This window comes from Mus caroli, chromosome 13 (assembly GCF_900094665.2).
Source record: "Mus caroli chromosome 13, CAROLI_EIJ_v1.1, whole genome shotgun sequence".
In the NCBI taxonomy this organism is placed as follows: Eukaryota; Metazoa; Chordata; class Mammalia; order Rodentia; family Muridae; genus Mus; species Mus caroli.
Genome location: NC_034582.1, coordinates 20,514,596 through 20,531,367, shown reverse-complemented (window position 1 = coordinate 20,531,367; position 16,772 = coordinate 20,514,596). Strand labels below are relative to the sequence as shown.

At 45.1% G+C, this 16,772-nt stretch overlaps 1 protein-coding gene across 8 annotated transcripts in view; it reads right to left on the bottom strand.

Moving 5' to 3' along the window:
* The window catches only part of Ripor2 (RHO family interacting cell polarization regulator 2), a 224,789-nt gene that overhangs the window by 11,966 nt on the left and 196,051 nt on the right, over window positions 1-16,772 (bottom strand). For 6 of the 8 annotated variants that reach the window (XM_029468441.1, XM_021180185.1, XM_029468439.1 and 3 more), the window contains 5 exons: window positions 14,888-15,072; window positions 10,901-11,069; window positions 7,394-7,529; window positions 5,688-5,849; window positions 3,415-3,573 (listed from right to left, as the gene is read on the bottom strand). In XM_029468441.1, the coding sequence (XP_029324301.1) occupies window positions 3,415-3,573; window positions 5,688-5,849; window positions 7,394-7,529; window positions 10,901-11,069; window positions 14,888-15,072 (811 nt within the window). Of the gene's footprint in view, window positions 1-3,414; window positions 3,574-5,687; window positions 5,850-7,393; window positions 7,530-10,900; window positions 11,070-14,887; window positions 15,073-15,161; window positions 16,404-16,772 lie in introns of those variants that run through there. The other 2 variants (XM_021180188.2, XM_021180187.1) reach the window with 1 other exon arrangement.

Here is a 16,772-nt window from a genome sequence, read left to right as displayed (position 1 = left end):
CCTGGAACTCACTTTGTAGACCAGGCTGGCCTCGAACTCAGAAATCTGCCTGCCTCTGCCTCCCGAGTGCTGGGATTAAAGGTGTGCGCCACCACAGCCCAGCCTTTTCTTTTCTTTTCTTTTCTTTTCTTTTCTTTTCTTTTCTCTTTTCTTTCCTTTCCTTTCCTTTCCTTTCCTTTCCTTTCCTTTCCTTTCCTTTCCTTTCCTTTCCTTTTCTTTTTTAAATTTAAGATAGGATTTTACAATAGTCTATGCCAGCCAAGAACAAAGACAACCTGAAACTATTGACCCTGCTGCCTCTCACTCCCAAGAGCTGCACTTCTAGGCATTCATCCTCTAGTAGCATACAAATGAGTTAAACAGTCAAATGTGGATATACAATGAAGAAATATAAAGAAACATTATCTGCCACCTCATTAATATTCATAGAAAACACAACTGTCTCTATGCCAAAATCCTAATCCTAGGTGAGGGGTCAGGCCTAGGTGGGGAATGTCACTTACTCGATTGGAATTTAGAGACAATGTGATGAGCTACAGGAATCTGAGTTCCACTGGGACAAACTGGCCATATTCTGTGAATAAACCCTAACTAGATATGCAGCTATCTAACTGGATAGATATCTCTTGGTTTCTAAAACATAACGATGAGATCGTGTCTATCCAGGGACACCGGAGATAGATGGGAAAGGAAAAGCCCAAGTTTGCCTCTTGTATCAGTCATGCCTTTCCCATAGTGAATACAGGTGAGAATCCTGTAGATATTTTTGCTTTAATTTCCTGTTTTCTTTGCTGTGGATGTCTGTTAGTTCTACTGCTTTGTAAGTAAGGATACCAATAAAAATCCCCAGGGGAGGATTAAATAACAGTTAAACAAACAAATCACAGAAAACATTTGACACTATAAAAACACAGGATCCAAATATAAGGGCAATAAAAAAAACTAATAAAATGCTTTAAATGTTTAATATTTTACAGCACAAAGCATATTAAGTTAAAAATAAGATATAATAATTTATAAGGCATAATCACACTGGGGACATCAGCTGTGAGTACAATGCTTGTCCACCATGGGATCCTGAGTTTAAGACCCTATTACTGCAAAAACAGACAAGTACACATGACAGACAGACAGACAAATAAACAAACTTACCCAGCCCAAACAAGATATAATTTTAAAATCTAAAACAGTGCATGTTCAATGGAAAATTAAAGTTTACAAATGGGGGAAAGAGATTTGATCTGTTTCCCAACCTTTTTGTAATGTAAAACTATCCATTTTATAAGGAAAGAAAGAAACAAAAAAAGGCGCTTAGAGATAAGGGAAGGTCTGGGGATGCAGCTCTGTTGGTAGAGACTAGCACACACAAGTAAATGTGTTCAATTTCTCACGTAAATGGGCTTGGTGGCACACACAAGTGTAAGCAGTAGTTTTTGCTGTACTGCTTTGAGCTCGAAGTGAGTTGCAGGTGTGTACCCACCCAGGAGCTAGCTCCTATCCACGGATGAAAGACACACACACACACACACACACACACACACACACACACACACAAAATTTTAACCTGCCTTATTGGCTCAGTGGCTGGACTCTTCTTCCTCTTTTTTTTTTTTGGATTTTTTTTCTTTTTAGTTTTTTTTTTTTTAAAGATTTATTTATTTATTTAATGTATAAGAGTACACTGTAGCTGTCTTTAGACACATCAGAAGAAGGCATCAGATCATCAGATCCTGTTACAGATGGTTGTGAGCCACCATATATATGGGTGCTGTGAATTGAACTCAGGACCTCTGGGCAGTCAGTACTCTTAACCCCTGAGCCATCTCTCCAGCCCTGAATATTTTTCTTTATTTACATTTCAAATGTTTTCCCCTTTCCAGGTTTCTCTTTCAGAAACCCCCATCCCATCCCCCGCCTTCCCAAAACATGGCTATGAGCCATCATGTGGTTGCTGGGAATTGAACTCAGGACCTTTGGTAGAGCGGTAGGTGTTCTTAACCACTGAGCCATCTCTCCAGGACTCTTCAAGCCTCCCACAGCTAACGGGTCCTTCCCTTTACTCCTAGCTCCACATCTCTAAATCTTCCTTTAGCTTAGGTGCCCCATTACCTTCTGTGAAGATCATTTTTGGCTACATAGTAAGTTTGAGGCCAGTCTGGGCTAGAGATTCTGTCTCAAAACAAAAACAAAGCTGAGGAGCCAGAGAGATGACTTAAGAACACATACTAACTCGTGCATTGGACCAGAGGTTCCCAGAACCCAGGTGAAATGGCTCCCAACCCTTTATAACAAACACCAGCTTCTGATCTCTGAAGGTACTGCACTCACAGGCACACATACACACACACACACACACACACACACACACACACACACAATTTAAGATGAAAATCAAGATTTAAATAAAACAAACCAAAGACAAGATCAGGAAAACAAACACAAAATCCTTCAAAGGTTAGACGGAATTTTCCCCACCGTCATTCCACATTCCTGCTGAATGAGTGAACTTTGTCAAGCCTCCTCATTAAGAGGCTGAGGAACGTGAACTGCCACACCAGACTCTGAATAATTCAGACGTCTGCCTGGAAAACGGATCCACACCGGATAAGCCCAGTGTCATGCCTATACCGTGAGGTTCTGCATCTGTAAGTCAGAGTCTCCCTGTCCCACTCTTCTGTGCCAGGCAGACCAGCTACAAGGCTTTCTCCAGAGCTCCTGTGTCCCACGGCGGACAGAACTGTCACCTCTTTATGATGCCAAACAAAATCCACACTGCAGCAGGATTTAATGCTAACCTGGATCTGAACCCGACAAGTTGCTGCTGTGTGGTGCTATACCAGATACTACCTGGTTTCAGAGAGCACTTCCCATTCCCCCTGCTCCTTCAGGCCCTCGCCAGTGCCTGCTGCATCCCTAAAGTATAGTCAGATACAATGTGTACAGCCTTCAAAGGGCCATGTTACAGGGTGGACTGAGCTTACCATACCCCTACCACCTCTGCCTTTCTTGAACGGATAACCTCAGACTTTCTTTTCTCATTTCCCTTCCTGCTGTCTCACGTGAGCCTTCATTTGAAGTCCATTTCTGTCTATTCCGAATGGGAATTCTACCACAAAACACAGCATCAAACAGCACAGCAAACAAGTTGAGAAAGGAAGGAAAGCCCTGAGATTTCCATTCCCTTGCCAGTTTCCTGTTCACAGTGAACTCCTGCTGGGGAACAGTGTGCTTAGTGAGCTCCAGCTCCAACACCAGGAAGTTTACTGAAGTTAAAAGCCCACAGAAGTCATTAAAAAGGCAAGCCTCAGCTCAGCAGTGGAGGACGACCTTCACTAACGACCCGGACGGACGAGGAAGACCCAAGCTGACCCAGGCTGAGACACTAGTGCAACAGGACGGGAGACCACAGCCTACCTTGCCTGGTTAGCTGGCCCAGGTAAGTCTCCAGGTCACTCACACCATGGCTGGTGAAGAAGCTGTAGTACTGGAAGACAGTGATGACTTCCGACGAGAGGCTGGAGGAAAGGAGAGGTTCAGCTCGGTCCAGGATTTGGGACACCAGGGTTCTAAACACTGGAAAGGAAGAGACAAGGTGGCTTAAGAAACAAGGCCATTCATTCACTCCTTCATTCATTCACTCATCCATTCATTCATCTTTTTGCATGCTATTCATGATGAATGTGATAACCACTACACTTGTGGAAGCAGATGTGAATATCATAGAACTTATATATTCATTTGTTTATCACCATACTAATAATATTCATTAGCCTTTTATTATGGCACTTATGTACATTCATCTTTAACATAGTACTTGTGTTCATGCACTCACTTAAACTTTTTATTATTTATTCATTTTCATGTGTATGGGTGTCTCACCTGCATATATGTATATCCATGTAACCTGTGTGTGCCTGATGCCCAAGAAGGCTACAAGAGGGAATTGGATCCCCTCGGACTGGAGTTACAGACAGTTGTGAGCTGTCATGTGAGTACTGGGAACTGAACTCAGGAAGAGCAGCCAGTGATTTTTAACTGCTGAGCCATCACGCCAGAGGGCATTCACCTTTTATTTTGGTACTTGTATTCATTCATTCACTCACCTTTTATCACCCTTTCCTTGTGGTACTGACACTCATTAATTCATGTTTATCACAGAAGTATAAGGTACAGCACTGAAAGTGAGTTAACCTGCGCAGTGTACAGCTAGACAGTGTCACTGTTTCCCACACTCACATGATAGCATCTAAGTCAGGAAGTGAAAGATGAGCAACATCCTTCCAGGAGTTCTCGGGGTCTTTCCTGTTGGTAGCCACTCAGCCTCTCAACAGGGAACAAATAACCTCAAGTCCATTTTCGTGTTGTTTTTGAGGCACAGCATCACGCAGTCCACGTGGATGTCCAGTGTGCCATACACCCAAGGCTGGCCTTAGACTCCTGATTGATAGGTCTTTACCACGCCCCCTTCATAACCCAAGCTTTATCTCTGGCATAAGCTAGCTTTTCCTGTTCTTGAACTTTTGTGTCAACAGAATGTACAGCATGCGCTTCCTATGTCTGGTTTATTTTACTCAACACAGTCTCTGCGGAGTCGCCCTTTGCCCATGGCATTTTAGTTGTCACCGAATTCTGTCTGTTGTGTCTCGGGCTGTGAATCTTCTTATGCATGTCTTACACAGACAGGAGTACATTTCTCTTTGTGTATTTACGAGTAGAATTGCTGGCTCACGTTGTAGGCATAGACTAGGATTCCATCTTCAAAAGTCACTGTACTGTCTGACATCCTCTCATTGGAGGTACATTCAGGAAAAAGCCCCCTGTACCCCTGAGTTCGCACATCTATGAATGTAAGCAACTGCAGGCCAAGAACCCAAGGAAAAGCACATCTATACTGAACATGTAAATGCTGCCACTCCCCAGGCAATATAATGCAGCAACCATTTACTTGGTGTTTGTCTAGCCAAGCCTTCTAAGTGGTCTGGGGTACGGAGGAGGAAGTGTGGAGCTTGTATACAAACCCATGCTTGGTGTAAGCAAGGGATGTAAGTAAGCAAACAGACTCAGCCATGCATGGCAGGCTCCGGCACTGTTCACCCACAGACACCGAGGGACAACTGTACAAACAATACAGACATGAAGTACTTGTGGACTGACTGGGAAATTTCTCTCATGGGCTCAGATGTTATCTAGTCCTCAGCCAGTGGTCCTGTTTGGGAGGCTGTGGACACATCGGAACTCGGGGGTTAACTGGCTGACATAGGCCATGGGGTGAGCAATTGGGGTTAACACTCGGCTCACTTCTGTTTTCTGTGTGCTATCTCTGATGTGACCAGCCACATGCTCCCAGCATCTTGCACCAACCTGCTTCAGCTGCCATGCCTTCCCTGACAGGATGGGCAGTACCTCCTGAGATGTGAGCCAAAGTCTACCCCTCCTTTAGAAGCCGTTTCTGTCAGGCAGTTTGCCACAGCCGAGTGGGAGGTGGGGGATGATGGATACAGTACTTTAAAAGACATGACCGCTGGTATTCTCCATGCTCAACATCTTTTTTGTAGTCAAGCTGGCTATCCCATCTTTCCCCTGGAGAGCGTGTAATTCTCTTTTGAGGCTGGCCTCATCCCCCCGCCGCCGCCCCCCCCCCCCCCCCCCGGGGCTGCAGGAGGACAGCCTCTCACAGCGGTATGTACCTGGCTCTGCCAGTCCTGGATAGTCTTTGTTGATGCTTCTGGCGAAGCTGGCCTCCAGCTGCTTGATTAGGTGGGCAGCGGAGCTGTGGTAGACCCCACTGGGGCTGCAGCATTTGGTCCAGAAGGCCAGCAAGGAGAGCTTTTTGTGAAATTCTGGTATGGCTGGAAGAGAAGAGGGATGTTAATGAAGAGAGGATGATGGCGACCTGGGTCTGGTGGTAAGGTGTCCCAGGGACATTAGAGCCTGTCTTTTGTGTTTTTAAAAACCTTTACTTTGTTTTATTTTTAACATTATTTTCATTCATTCATTCATTCATTAGCTAAGACTAGGTCTCATGTAACCCAGTTTATCCTCAAACAAAGGGATAACCTTGAATTCCTAATCTTCTTGTCTATCCACCCCCCACCCCAGGCAAATTTCCCTTCTTTCCTTTTTTTTTTCATTGTGTGTGTGTGTGTGTGTGTGTGGTACTGGGGATTGATCCTAGGATCTCAGGAATGCACTACCACTGAGTTACATCTCTAGCCTTCTTTTTACTATTGATTTTGAAATATGTCTTGCCTAGGGTAACCTTGATCTCACTCTATAGCACAGGCTGACCTTGAAGTGGTCATCCTTCTGTCTCAGTGTCCTGAGTAGATGAGATTAGATATGCCCCCACAGCCACTAGGACTGTGCTTTTCTATCGGAACTACTACAGTCTTTGTGGATTGGTAGGTGGTCCAGAGAAAAAAAACCCTCCTCCCTGGAGCAAAGAGAACTCAGTGAATACTCAGCTGTTTGTTCTCAAAGACAAGGCACAGCTGCTCAGCCTTGGGGAGACCACACTAAACTCCTGTGACTTTATAGCAAAAAAGCCATACAGAATAAGCCCTCGGAGGGGCCGGAACACGGCAGGGTTTGCTGGAAGAGCCTTTCCTCTGCCCTGTGGCTCCCAGGTCAGTCCAAGCAAACAGCACGGGCAGGTGGCTCATGCTCACAATCACACTTGTGGGTGCCTGTGATTAGGACGAGGCTGTAGTAGAGCATGGGACACAACTCATTTGCAGCCCGAATGTCTGCCATTTCTCCCACCTTTTAGTTACCTGCCAAAGTCACTGCTCTTAGCAGGAATAGAAAAGAGAGGCAGAAATGCATCGGGAGAACTTCAGGGTGAGTTTAGGCTCAGTTACAGATTACCCAGAAGTCTCTTTTTCCATTTATATCTGATGTGAAAAAGACAAACCCTTGCCTTTATGAGAGTCCAGTGGCCAGATCACAAAAAGTCATGGGTATCTACTCCATGGCCTGTTCTGCTGTGAAGCTGAAGAATGGCTCAATTGGTAAAATGTTTGCCTTGAAAGCACAAGGACCCGGGTTTGAACACTGGGACCCACAGTTAAAAAGCTGGTTAGATAGTGCTGTAACCTCAGTGCTGGGGAGGGGTGAGAGAGAAACAAGAGGATCCTGGGGCTTGCTGGCCAGCTAGCCTAGTGAGCTTCAGGCTAGTGAGAGATCCTGTTTCAAAAACCAAGGTAGATGGCTACTAAGGAATGAGGTCTGATCTTTGCACACATTGAACCGTCCCCAAAGTTCTGCACCAGACACATGCTTGGAGCCAGACTGAGGCTGGAGTATACTCAGCTGCCTCGCCACTGAGTTCCAGTGAGCATGCGTGCTCGGGCGTGCTTTGGTTCCAGGGATGGCCTGCAGGTGGCAGGCTTACCTTCCACCACAGAGGTGATGTTCCCGAGGTTCTCGTCACTCACAGCTGCCAGCTTCTGCATCACAAGGACCTGCCTCGACAGCTTCTCCAAGAGACTTCTTGCCACAAAGGGAGTTTTGCTAGAGAAGACGATTTGCTGACAATACAAATTAAAGCCCTTTTAATGACGACGAGGGCAGTGACCTTCCCCTCTGCACCCTTCCCGAAGAGGTTGCAGAGGCAGAGCTCTGCTGCACTTTTAGTCCAGCCTGTCAGCGTTCCTCAGGTCAGAAAATCACACCTGGTTTTGTTACTTTCAAGCTTTTCACATATGTTTATGTTCTGGAGATTTCTCACTGGCAGAGCTTCAATTTATTGTGAATTTTCCATTTTCTTCTCTCTCTTCTCCTTTCTTCTCCCCCGCCTCTCTTTTTCTTTCAGACAGGGTCTACCATGTGCTTCAGACTGGCCTGAAACTATTTAGCTCACTCTGCCCTCAAACTCATAACTCCCCTGCCTTAGCTTCCCAAATGCGTGCTATAAACTCCACACTCAGCCCTGTCCTTCGTTCTATGTAAAGTTCCATCTCCTTGAAGATAGCAGAGGGCATTTAGGCTGTGACCTAGGGATGAGCAGTATAGGATTTGTTTTTATGAGTGCTTGGGTTTTTCACTGCGTGGTTTAATTTCCCTGTTTCCAGGCTGAAAGTTAAGAGGATATTATATGGTCATTCTTGTGGTTAGAGCTATCCCAGTGTAATCCAAGACTGCTGCCAGTATTCCTGGTGCCGTTCTGAGCCCTATACACGTGCTAGTTCACACATGTCTCATGGTGACCTGATGAGCTGAGTCCTATGTTGTTGACAGGAAACACTTTGTGACTGAGGCACACCCCAGGGTAAATAACTGGCCCAGTGCCACAGAAACAGAGATTGGCTTCACTTGTGTGCAGGGGGCAAGGAAAAGGAGCTCTCAGACAGGAAAGGACCTAAGCAACTCGTTGCTCCAAGGCTCTGCTCCTTCTGTGACCCTTGGGAACCTGCCCAGGTTACCTGGTAGGCAGGGATGGCAGGTGTGACCCCTGGGTGATAATGACACTGCCATGCCACGCTGTCTAGACCACTCAAACCCTAAAGATAAATGGAATTCTCAAACTCCAAAGTCTAACAAGTACCCAAGTGTGGTGGTGTATGCCCGTAGTCCCAAAACTCGGGAAGTAGAGGCAGGAAGATCAGGTCAAGGCCAGCCTCAGCTCCACAGTTAAGTTCTAAACCAGCTTGGGCTACAAAATAAAAATCAAAACAAAGTAAAAGTATCAATTACACACTGATGTCTTTCCTGTGAGCAGGCACAGTGGACACAAACCTTGTTTCTAAAGTAGAAGTACAGTGAGCTCACAGAATGCCGGTTATTTATTTATTTATTTATTTTAACTTCCTGCAATTATATATACCAAGTGGTAGGAAACACTAGGATTGTAGGGTGATAACAAGTGGGAAGTGGGTTTATAATTCTCACTCCTTCAGCCTATATCTTTTCTCCATAAGATTACCCATAGTGCCAGGCATGGTGGCGCACACCTTTAATCCCAGCACTCCGGAGGCAGAGGCAGGTGGATTTCTGAGTTCGAGGCCTGCCTGGTCTACAGAGTGAGTTCCAGGACAGCCAGGGCTATACAGAGAAACCCTGTCCCCCCCCCCCAAAAAAAAACAAACAAACAAACAAACAAAAAAACCAAAAAACAAAAAAAGGAAAGATTACCTATAAAATTGTTTTTCCTAGAACAGATCTGCTCCACAAGAAAGTTGGACTGTCCCTCATGGCCCTGCTAGAGGAGCAGCATCCTGACTGACTGATTTCCCCGCTCCATGGAAGACACCTCTCATAGGTCTTACAAGAAAGCTATTTACCTCTCAGAGGCTGGCGGTTTTCCTAGCACATTATCAGAGTCAGAGAAGATAATTAGAGACCTAAAAGGGTTTTACTCAGGTGACTGTAAGCAGTGAATAGCTGGAAGGAAACAAAAATCCTTTCTTTCTTGGCTTGATACAGCATCTGCTTCTGTAGCCCAGGCTGGCCTCTCAGACGTGTAGTAGCGATCCTCTTATCTTAGCCTTGCCAGTACTGGGACTGTAGGCATGAGCACCACATCTGGGTCCATTTGCTCAGCAGGGAAAACTGCGTGCGAGAGGCTGCTCGAGGATAATCTGGCTATAGCAGAAATACTCAACAGCTCTGCACATAGACAGGGCTCAGGTCTGGCCAGAGGCAAGGATTTTGACAGCCAGCCCATTTCCCACAGCACCTCCATGCCTCAGTTTTCCCATCAGGTGGTTCCTTTCTTTGAGGCAATGTCTTGCTATGTAGTCCAGGCTTTGTCTTGAACTCTGGATCCTCCTATGTCTATCTGCCCAGTCCTGGGCTTATACGTGTGTTCCACTATGCTCAGAAAGCTATTTGCTTGCTGGAGAAAGTCATCTTCTTCTATGTTTTCTATAACTGTGTGCCTAATGCTGTCCAGCCCCTGGGAAGCCCAGCCCTGGACCCTCCCTCTGTTCTCTCCCTGCCTCCTGGGTTTTGGCTGGCACAGGGACACCCTTCCTCTTCTCACCGCAGCCTGTCTCAGGGGCCGATTTCTGTAAAGCTGCGATTACAACTTGTGTGTTCCTTCCTGCTTCATGTACACTCAAGCCATCTGGGAACAGATCACAGCAGGGAGAGAAGACAAGCAGCCAGGCAAGGAAGAAGCACTTAAGTCCAGGCCTCTGGGAAAGTGCCCCATTCGGGACAGCTGAGAACTTTCCTGCCTGTGAAAGGCCTTCTACACTTTTGCTTCTGGGGCTACTTGTACACCTCAGGTGGTAAACAGATTTACCCATGGTGTTCCAGTGTGAGCACTGAGTGGTGAGGGGATAGATAACCTGGAGGAATGATCTTTCCCGTTGCTCTTTAAAATTACTAGTCCAAGCCGGCCTGCAACCCTGGCTCTTGGGAGGTAGAGCAGGAGGGTCAAGAGTTCAAGACTAGCCTCAGCTATACAGTGGGTTCGAGAAACAGTTTGGCTTGCATAAGACCCTGTTTTAAACAGAAGAAACTTTCTCACTTACCATTTGGGGAGCCATAATCTGCTTCTGTTAGTACATTGCTGTTAGTGCAACATGTGGTGGGACATGAACTAGACATCCCATACTATCTATCTAGTTAACACTGTTCTCCAGCTCTGCCTATGGATGGCACCTTCGTCTTCCTCTGTTGAATCCCTCTCCTTTACTGCCTGGTGCTTTGGATGTGAACACTGACCATCCTCTGCCTGGTACCCCCATAGTCTGCACATCTAGGTTTAACTTGAAATTGAAAACCCAGGCTTAAGAAAGGTTTAGATGGACATCAAGGTTTTGACTTGGTTCAAATCAAAACAGCCGCATGCTCTTACTTCTGAACTCTCATTTCCTTGGCAAAGCTAAAACACACACTATGCACACCTTTCTGTCACGTCAGCGCCCCACCTCCCCCACGTTACACATCCTACCTGGATGAGCTGGGTGCAGTATTGTAGATGTTTGACTATGGTGATGTCCAGGCTCTCATTTCCTGTGGTGAGCGGGAGTGGGCTTCCTGCCACACTGGTCCCTACACCTGTGTCTTCAGTCAGAGCTTCGCTAAGGTGACCCCTGGCTTCCGGGTGAACTGACCTGTAACTGAAACAGGAAGGTAGGTGAAACACGAGCTCTTTTTTTTCTGTGCACAAACCACAGGCCAAGTTTAACGTGGTCCCCACTGAAATCTGTCCTTCCCTGGTTTGCTCTCAAAAGCAGGGATACCTTTCTAAATAACTTATTTCAGCTCAGTTGCCAATTTGCCTAAGTATCAAAAGACCAGGCAAACAAAGGCTGCTGTTTGCCTTCTGAGCACAATGAGCTCTTTGTGAAGTAGCTTCCCTGAGAAGGCTTTGAACTGTGCCCTCATTCTGCACCTGCTGTGCTTGCCCACCCTGTGGGCAGGGGTTCTGCCAGCTTCCCTGGGAATCAACAGTCCTGTTTGTGGGCTTCTATGAGTGATCCCATTAAAGAGTAATCTCGAAGGCTGGCTCAGCGGGTAAGAGCACTGACTGCTCTCCTGAAGGTTCCGAGTTCAAATCCCAGCAACCACATGGTGGCTCACAACCACCCTTAATGAGATCTAACGCCCTCTTCTGGTGTGTCTGAAGTCAGCTACAGTGTACTTATGTATAATAATAAAAGTAAATTAAAAAAAAAAAGTAATCTCGCAGGCCTTGCCATGGCCTCATACCAACTGCTACTCTAAGACAAGGGGAAAAAAAGCTGCAGAGGGCTGCTGCTGGGTGACAGTGCTGTGACAGGCAGACACCAGGAGGGGAGTGTGGCTGTGCACCTCTCGGCTCTGTCCTGTTTCTCCTGCTCTCTTTAAACCTACTGTCACATTGTCTGAAATTACCCACTGTCACACTGTGAAGTCATACCATCACGGACACTCACATTATAAAGTTTCATTATAAAGTGTTATCTAATTTTCTTTCTTCCCTTCTCTTTCTGAGACATGGCCCTGAGTTGCCTCGGCCCCACCTTCTAAGTGCTGGGATTACAGCTGGATTTCACTATGGCCAGTTTATTCTTTTTCCAATTGACATATATTTTGTTATATTTTATGTTTTCAAGTTTACAAATAAGTCTTTTATTTATTTGGGTTATTTGATTATTGTATGATCTGGGTACATAGATTTTTAAAAATGAATTTCTTTTCTTATTTATTTATTTATTTATTTATTTATTTATTTATTTTTGTGACATGGTTTCCTTGTGTATCTCTGGCTGTCCTGGAACTTGCACTGTAGTCCGGGCTGGCCTCTACCACACAGAAATCAGCCTGCCTCTGCCTTCTGAGTGACAGCAGCATGTGCCACCACTACCCAGTGAATTCCTTTCTTTTTAAATATAAACTTCATTATAAGAGCCTTGTAAATTAAACCATTATACACCAAAATTAACCAGACCTAAAGTCTATCTATCTCAATGAAGTAGAATAGGAATCCAGGTGCTGTGGGCTTTACACACAATGCAACTATTGTTTACTATTGAATGCATTTTTGTATGCACCTATCCATCACCCAAACTGAAAAATCCGTAAGAGAGGTAGAACTACAAACACCTACTGCCTTATCTGTTATAGCAAAGGACTGGCACCAAACTAGTTGACCATCAGTAGATGAATGGGCCATAAAAATAGCATATGTTATATACATATATGCATATTTCAACTCTGAAGAAAGATATAATCACAATATTTGCAGAAAAATGGATGGACTTAGACAATGAATATATAATACTAAGCAAGTTCATACAGTCTCAGAAAGAAAAGAAACTCACATGATCTTCATATGCAGAACCTAGCCAATAATATATACATAGATATAAGGAAGGACCGGGTACAGGTGATGGACACAGCTTTGAAAGAGGACACAAAGCCAATGGCTTTTCTAGCTCCGAAAGTGACATTCTTGAATGTCAATGAAATAATCTGTCATGACTGAAGGGATGAAACCGCCACACTGTATCTGTCTTTTCAATGTATTCAATGTTTACATCATGATGTTGTAGTCATTATAAGATGTTCTAATAGTCAAAAGAGTAGAATATTCTCCATTCAAGAAAAATAGTAAAAATAGAATTTGGGGGAAAAGGAACTTTTTGGTTGTTTGTTTTTTGAGACAGATTCTCTCTGTGTTCCCCTGACTGTCCTGGAACACACTCTGTAGACTAGGTTGGCCTTGAACTCACTGAGATCTGTCTGCCTCTGCCCCTTGAGTGCAGGAATTAAGGCAAATGCCTCCACTGCATAGCTGTCACTTATTTTTATACTTTAGAATTATTTGGCATGCCTCTTCTATACGTTAATTCTGCTGAAATAAAAAAAAAACCTACTTATTATCATTTTGTGTTTGTGAGAGAGGGGCGCATGTGCACCTGGAGGTCAGAGGACATCTCTGTCCAGTTAGATCTCCCCTTCCACATTTGGGTGCCAGGGATCCAATTTAGGCTGCCATACATAGAATGTATAAAAGAGGTGATATTTTATAGCAAAAGCTAACATGTGTATGGAAAAGTTTAAGAGAAGAAATATTTTGCAAATTCAGCCAAGCCAAAAGAATCTCAATATAGCATGCAGAACTAACTATACATTAAATATTATATTTTCTACACTTCATTTCTTTTTACAGTTTGTTCAAGGAATATATTTTTGTCCTCATGCTTTTGTTTACACGCATGCACACGCACACACGCACACACATACTGTAAACTTGGTCTTACTTTGGAAAAGGAACCCTCTCCAGCAACAATAATAGCAGCCAACCCAAAAACAATAGCCCTTCACTGCTGGTTCTATAAGGCTGGACAGGCAAGTTTGCTGTGATCTGAAAACCTTCATATGTCACTTCTGTTGTAGCAAAGGTGTTTGTTTCCTAGAAGGCGGGCACTTGCCATCAAGCTTCTTTTGTTTCATTTGAAATCACAAAGTGGGCTCAGGATCTGGCTCTAAAAACGATGGCTTGGCTGGGCAGTGGTGGCGCACTCCTTTAGTTCCAGCACTTGGGAGGCGGAGGCAGGCAGATTTCTGAGTTTGAGGCCAGGCTGGTCTACAAAGTGAGTTCTAGGACAGCCAGGGCTACACAGAGAAACTCTGTCTCGGAAGGAAAAAAACCAAACAAACAAAAATACAAAAAAACAAAAACAAAAACAAAAAACCCAAAAAAGAACGTTGGCTTGGCTGCAAGAGACACCATATGGAGAAGGTGACACATTTTTCTACCAGGAGAGACATAGGTCAAAAGGAGTGCCAAGCCTCCATCTTACATTATAGGGAAACATAAGCTTGGCTTTGGGATGTGCACCAATGATTTCAGCCTCATGCAGAGATGAGTTGTAATGAAAGAGGGAAGGATGCTGGGAAAACAGAGCTCAGCAAACTGAGGGCTTTGGAAGAACAGAAATTACACAGCAGGGACAGGGTGTCAAAGTCCGGCCACCTGCCGTGTAGACTCTTCACCCCACCCCACACATGCCTGTGTACACGAATCACACAGATGCTTCTCGGAAACAAGAGATGTTGGTGTTCCCTACATAACCTCCAATAGGTCACAGATAATTAGAAGCTGTACTTAACCATTAAAAGGAAGTGCGTATCAAGTCATCCGCAGGTGTGCTCAACCTTTTGACATTTTTGGCTCAATATTGCACCCTACAAAGTCCATGCCCAAGAACCATGCAATCTTGATACCAACAAACCCCACACAGCATGCTGTAGTGTCTTAAGTAAGTTTATGATTTGGTGTTGGGCAGCACTCATGGCTGTCTTGGGCCATATGTGGTTGGACAGGACAGCAAGGACTGCACCCTCTTGCAGATGTGCACTGGGCCAGCCCTGCCAGTAGCAAAGGGTGACCGCACCAACTGTGATGGGGGTGGGCAGGAACACAAGCACACGCTGCCTTCACACTTACCTACTCTTCTCAGTCTCAGTATCTGAAAACACGGAGTCTGCGCCTCCTCCAACGTGGCAGACGTCATCGCCATCCTCTTCCTCTTCGTCAAAGTCAGAGGTGTTGAGGAAATCAAAGCTTTCTAAAGCACTCTCAACCGTCAGACTTAGGCTGGAAGACCTGCTGCGGCTGCCAGCCGGCTTGCACTGCAAAGGCAGAAGGTACCAAGGAGACCAATCAACACACCAGGGGCACTGGCAGGACTCATGGCACCCGTGGGAAACGTGACACTTTCTTACAGTTTTCCAAGGCTTTATTTTTCATTGGCGTTTAGTTTTCATCTTGAGACAAAAGAATTACAACCACAGAAACAATGGCACAACATTTGTGAATTGTTCTAACAGAATTGAGAAGGAAGGATAGAAGATGCAGGACTGAAGGTTAAGTCGGTCACTGGGGGGGGGGGGATCACTGAGAGTCACTGAGTATCACTGGGGGTTTTGGCAGACTGACAGATCTACCTCTGTTTGAAGTTGCATTACTATAAAAAAATGACATCCTGAAATGACTATAAAACAACTTTAAAAAAAAATGACAACCTGAAAGTCTTGGGAAACAGAAGTGACATGTTCCTTTGGTGTAGAGCTCACCACCAAATCAAACAGAATGAGCAAGCTGGGTACCACAGCACTTAGCAGCCCCAGGCATGCAGGAGGTTGAGCTGAGAGCTCCATTTGATCTCATGCATTCAAGACCAGCCTAGTGAATATAATATAATATATTCTTAGAAAAAAATTCTTCTTCAAACCAACCCAGCAGACAAATTTTAAAAGCCACGGAGTCACTGCTGACTCTTAACCAGAACCAGTCTCTGCTACCAAGTGACAAAGTGCCATGCCTGGAGCTCTCTGTCTAAAGTAGGCCCTAAAGAATTGACAAAAATGAATTCCAGAAAAGGAAACTGCTCAAATACATCTGCCCTAGGCTGCTTTGGCAGGGAGCCCTGCATCACCATGTTCCATTCAAGGATGCTTCTTTTTCTGAGCACGGAGAGGCAAATGGGTGACTTGGGCATGATGGGACCATGATCCTGATTGCTCTGGAGGTGAAAGGCACAAGTCCCATCACCCCTCCGGGCAAGCCCTGGAATTATGGGGACAAGTTCCTTCTACAGCAGGTTCCAGGACAGAAGCCAACACAGAAGCCTGCTATGTGGCTGCTATGCCAGTGGCTTTAGCCTGGAGAAAGAAAAGCATATCCACATATTCAAGAGGACGTGAGGTAGGTTGAACAGGACACATCTTACAAAGAAGACACACTGCGTGTCCTCTGTCTGGCTAGGAGGATCCCCTTGCAGATTCTTAGCACAAGGTAGGAAGGGCCTTGCGGGGATCTGTCCCAGACACTTGGGATGACACAGAAGCACATGGGAAAATGTCCTTCAGTCTTTTAGATCACGGTTGTCTCATTCACCCTCTGTGATCTCCATCCGGGAAGCAGCATCATTGAGTCTCTGATCCTTAAGATGTTTAGCATCCTAGGAATGCGAAGGAGGAAGAAAAAGAGAGAGCTGTGTCTGGCGAAAGCCACTTGCCCCAGACCTAGCTGCCAATTGATGCTGGTGATCATCGTCAGGGAGAAAAGGGAAACTGGTGCTTATTAGGCCTGTCTTTTGAGTCTCCTTTCTTTTCTTTTTTAAAAATATTATTTACTTATTGTAATTATATAACAATACTGTAGCTGTCTTCAGACACAACAGAAGAGGGCATCCCATCCCATTACTGATTTTGTTGTTGTTGTTTTATTGTTTTTTTTTCGAGACAGGGTTTCTCTGTGTAGCCCTGGCTGTCCTGGAACTCACTCTGTAGACCAGGCTGGCCTCGAACTCAGAAATCTGACTGCCTCT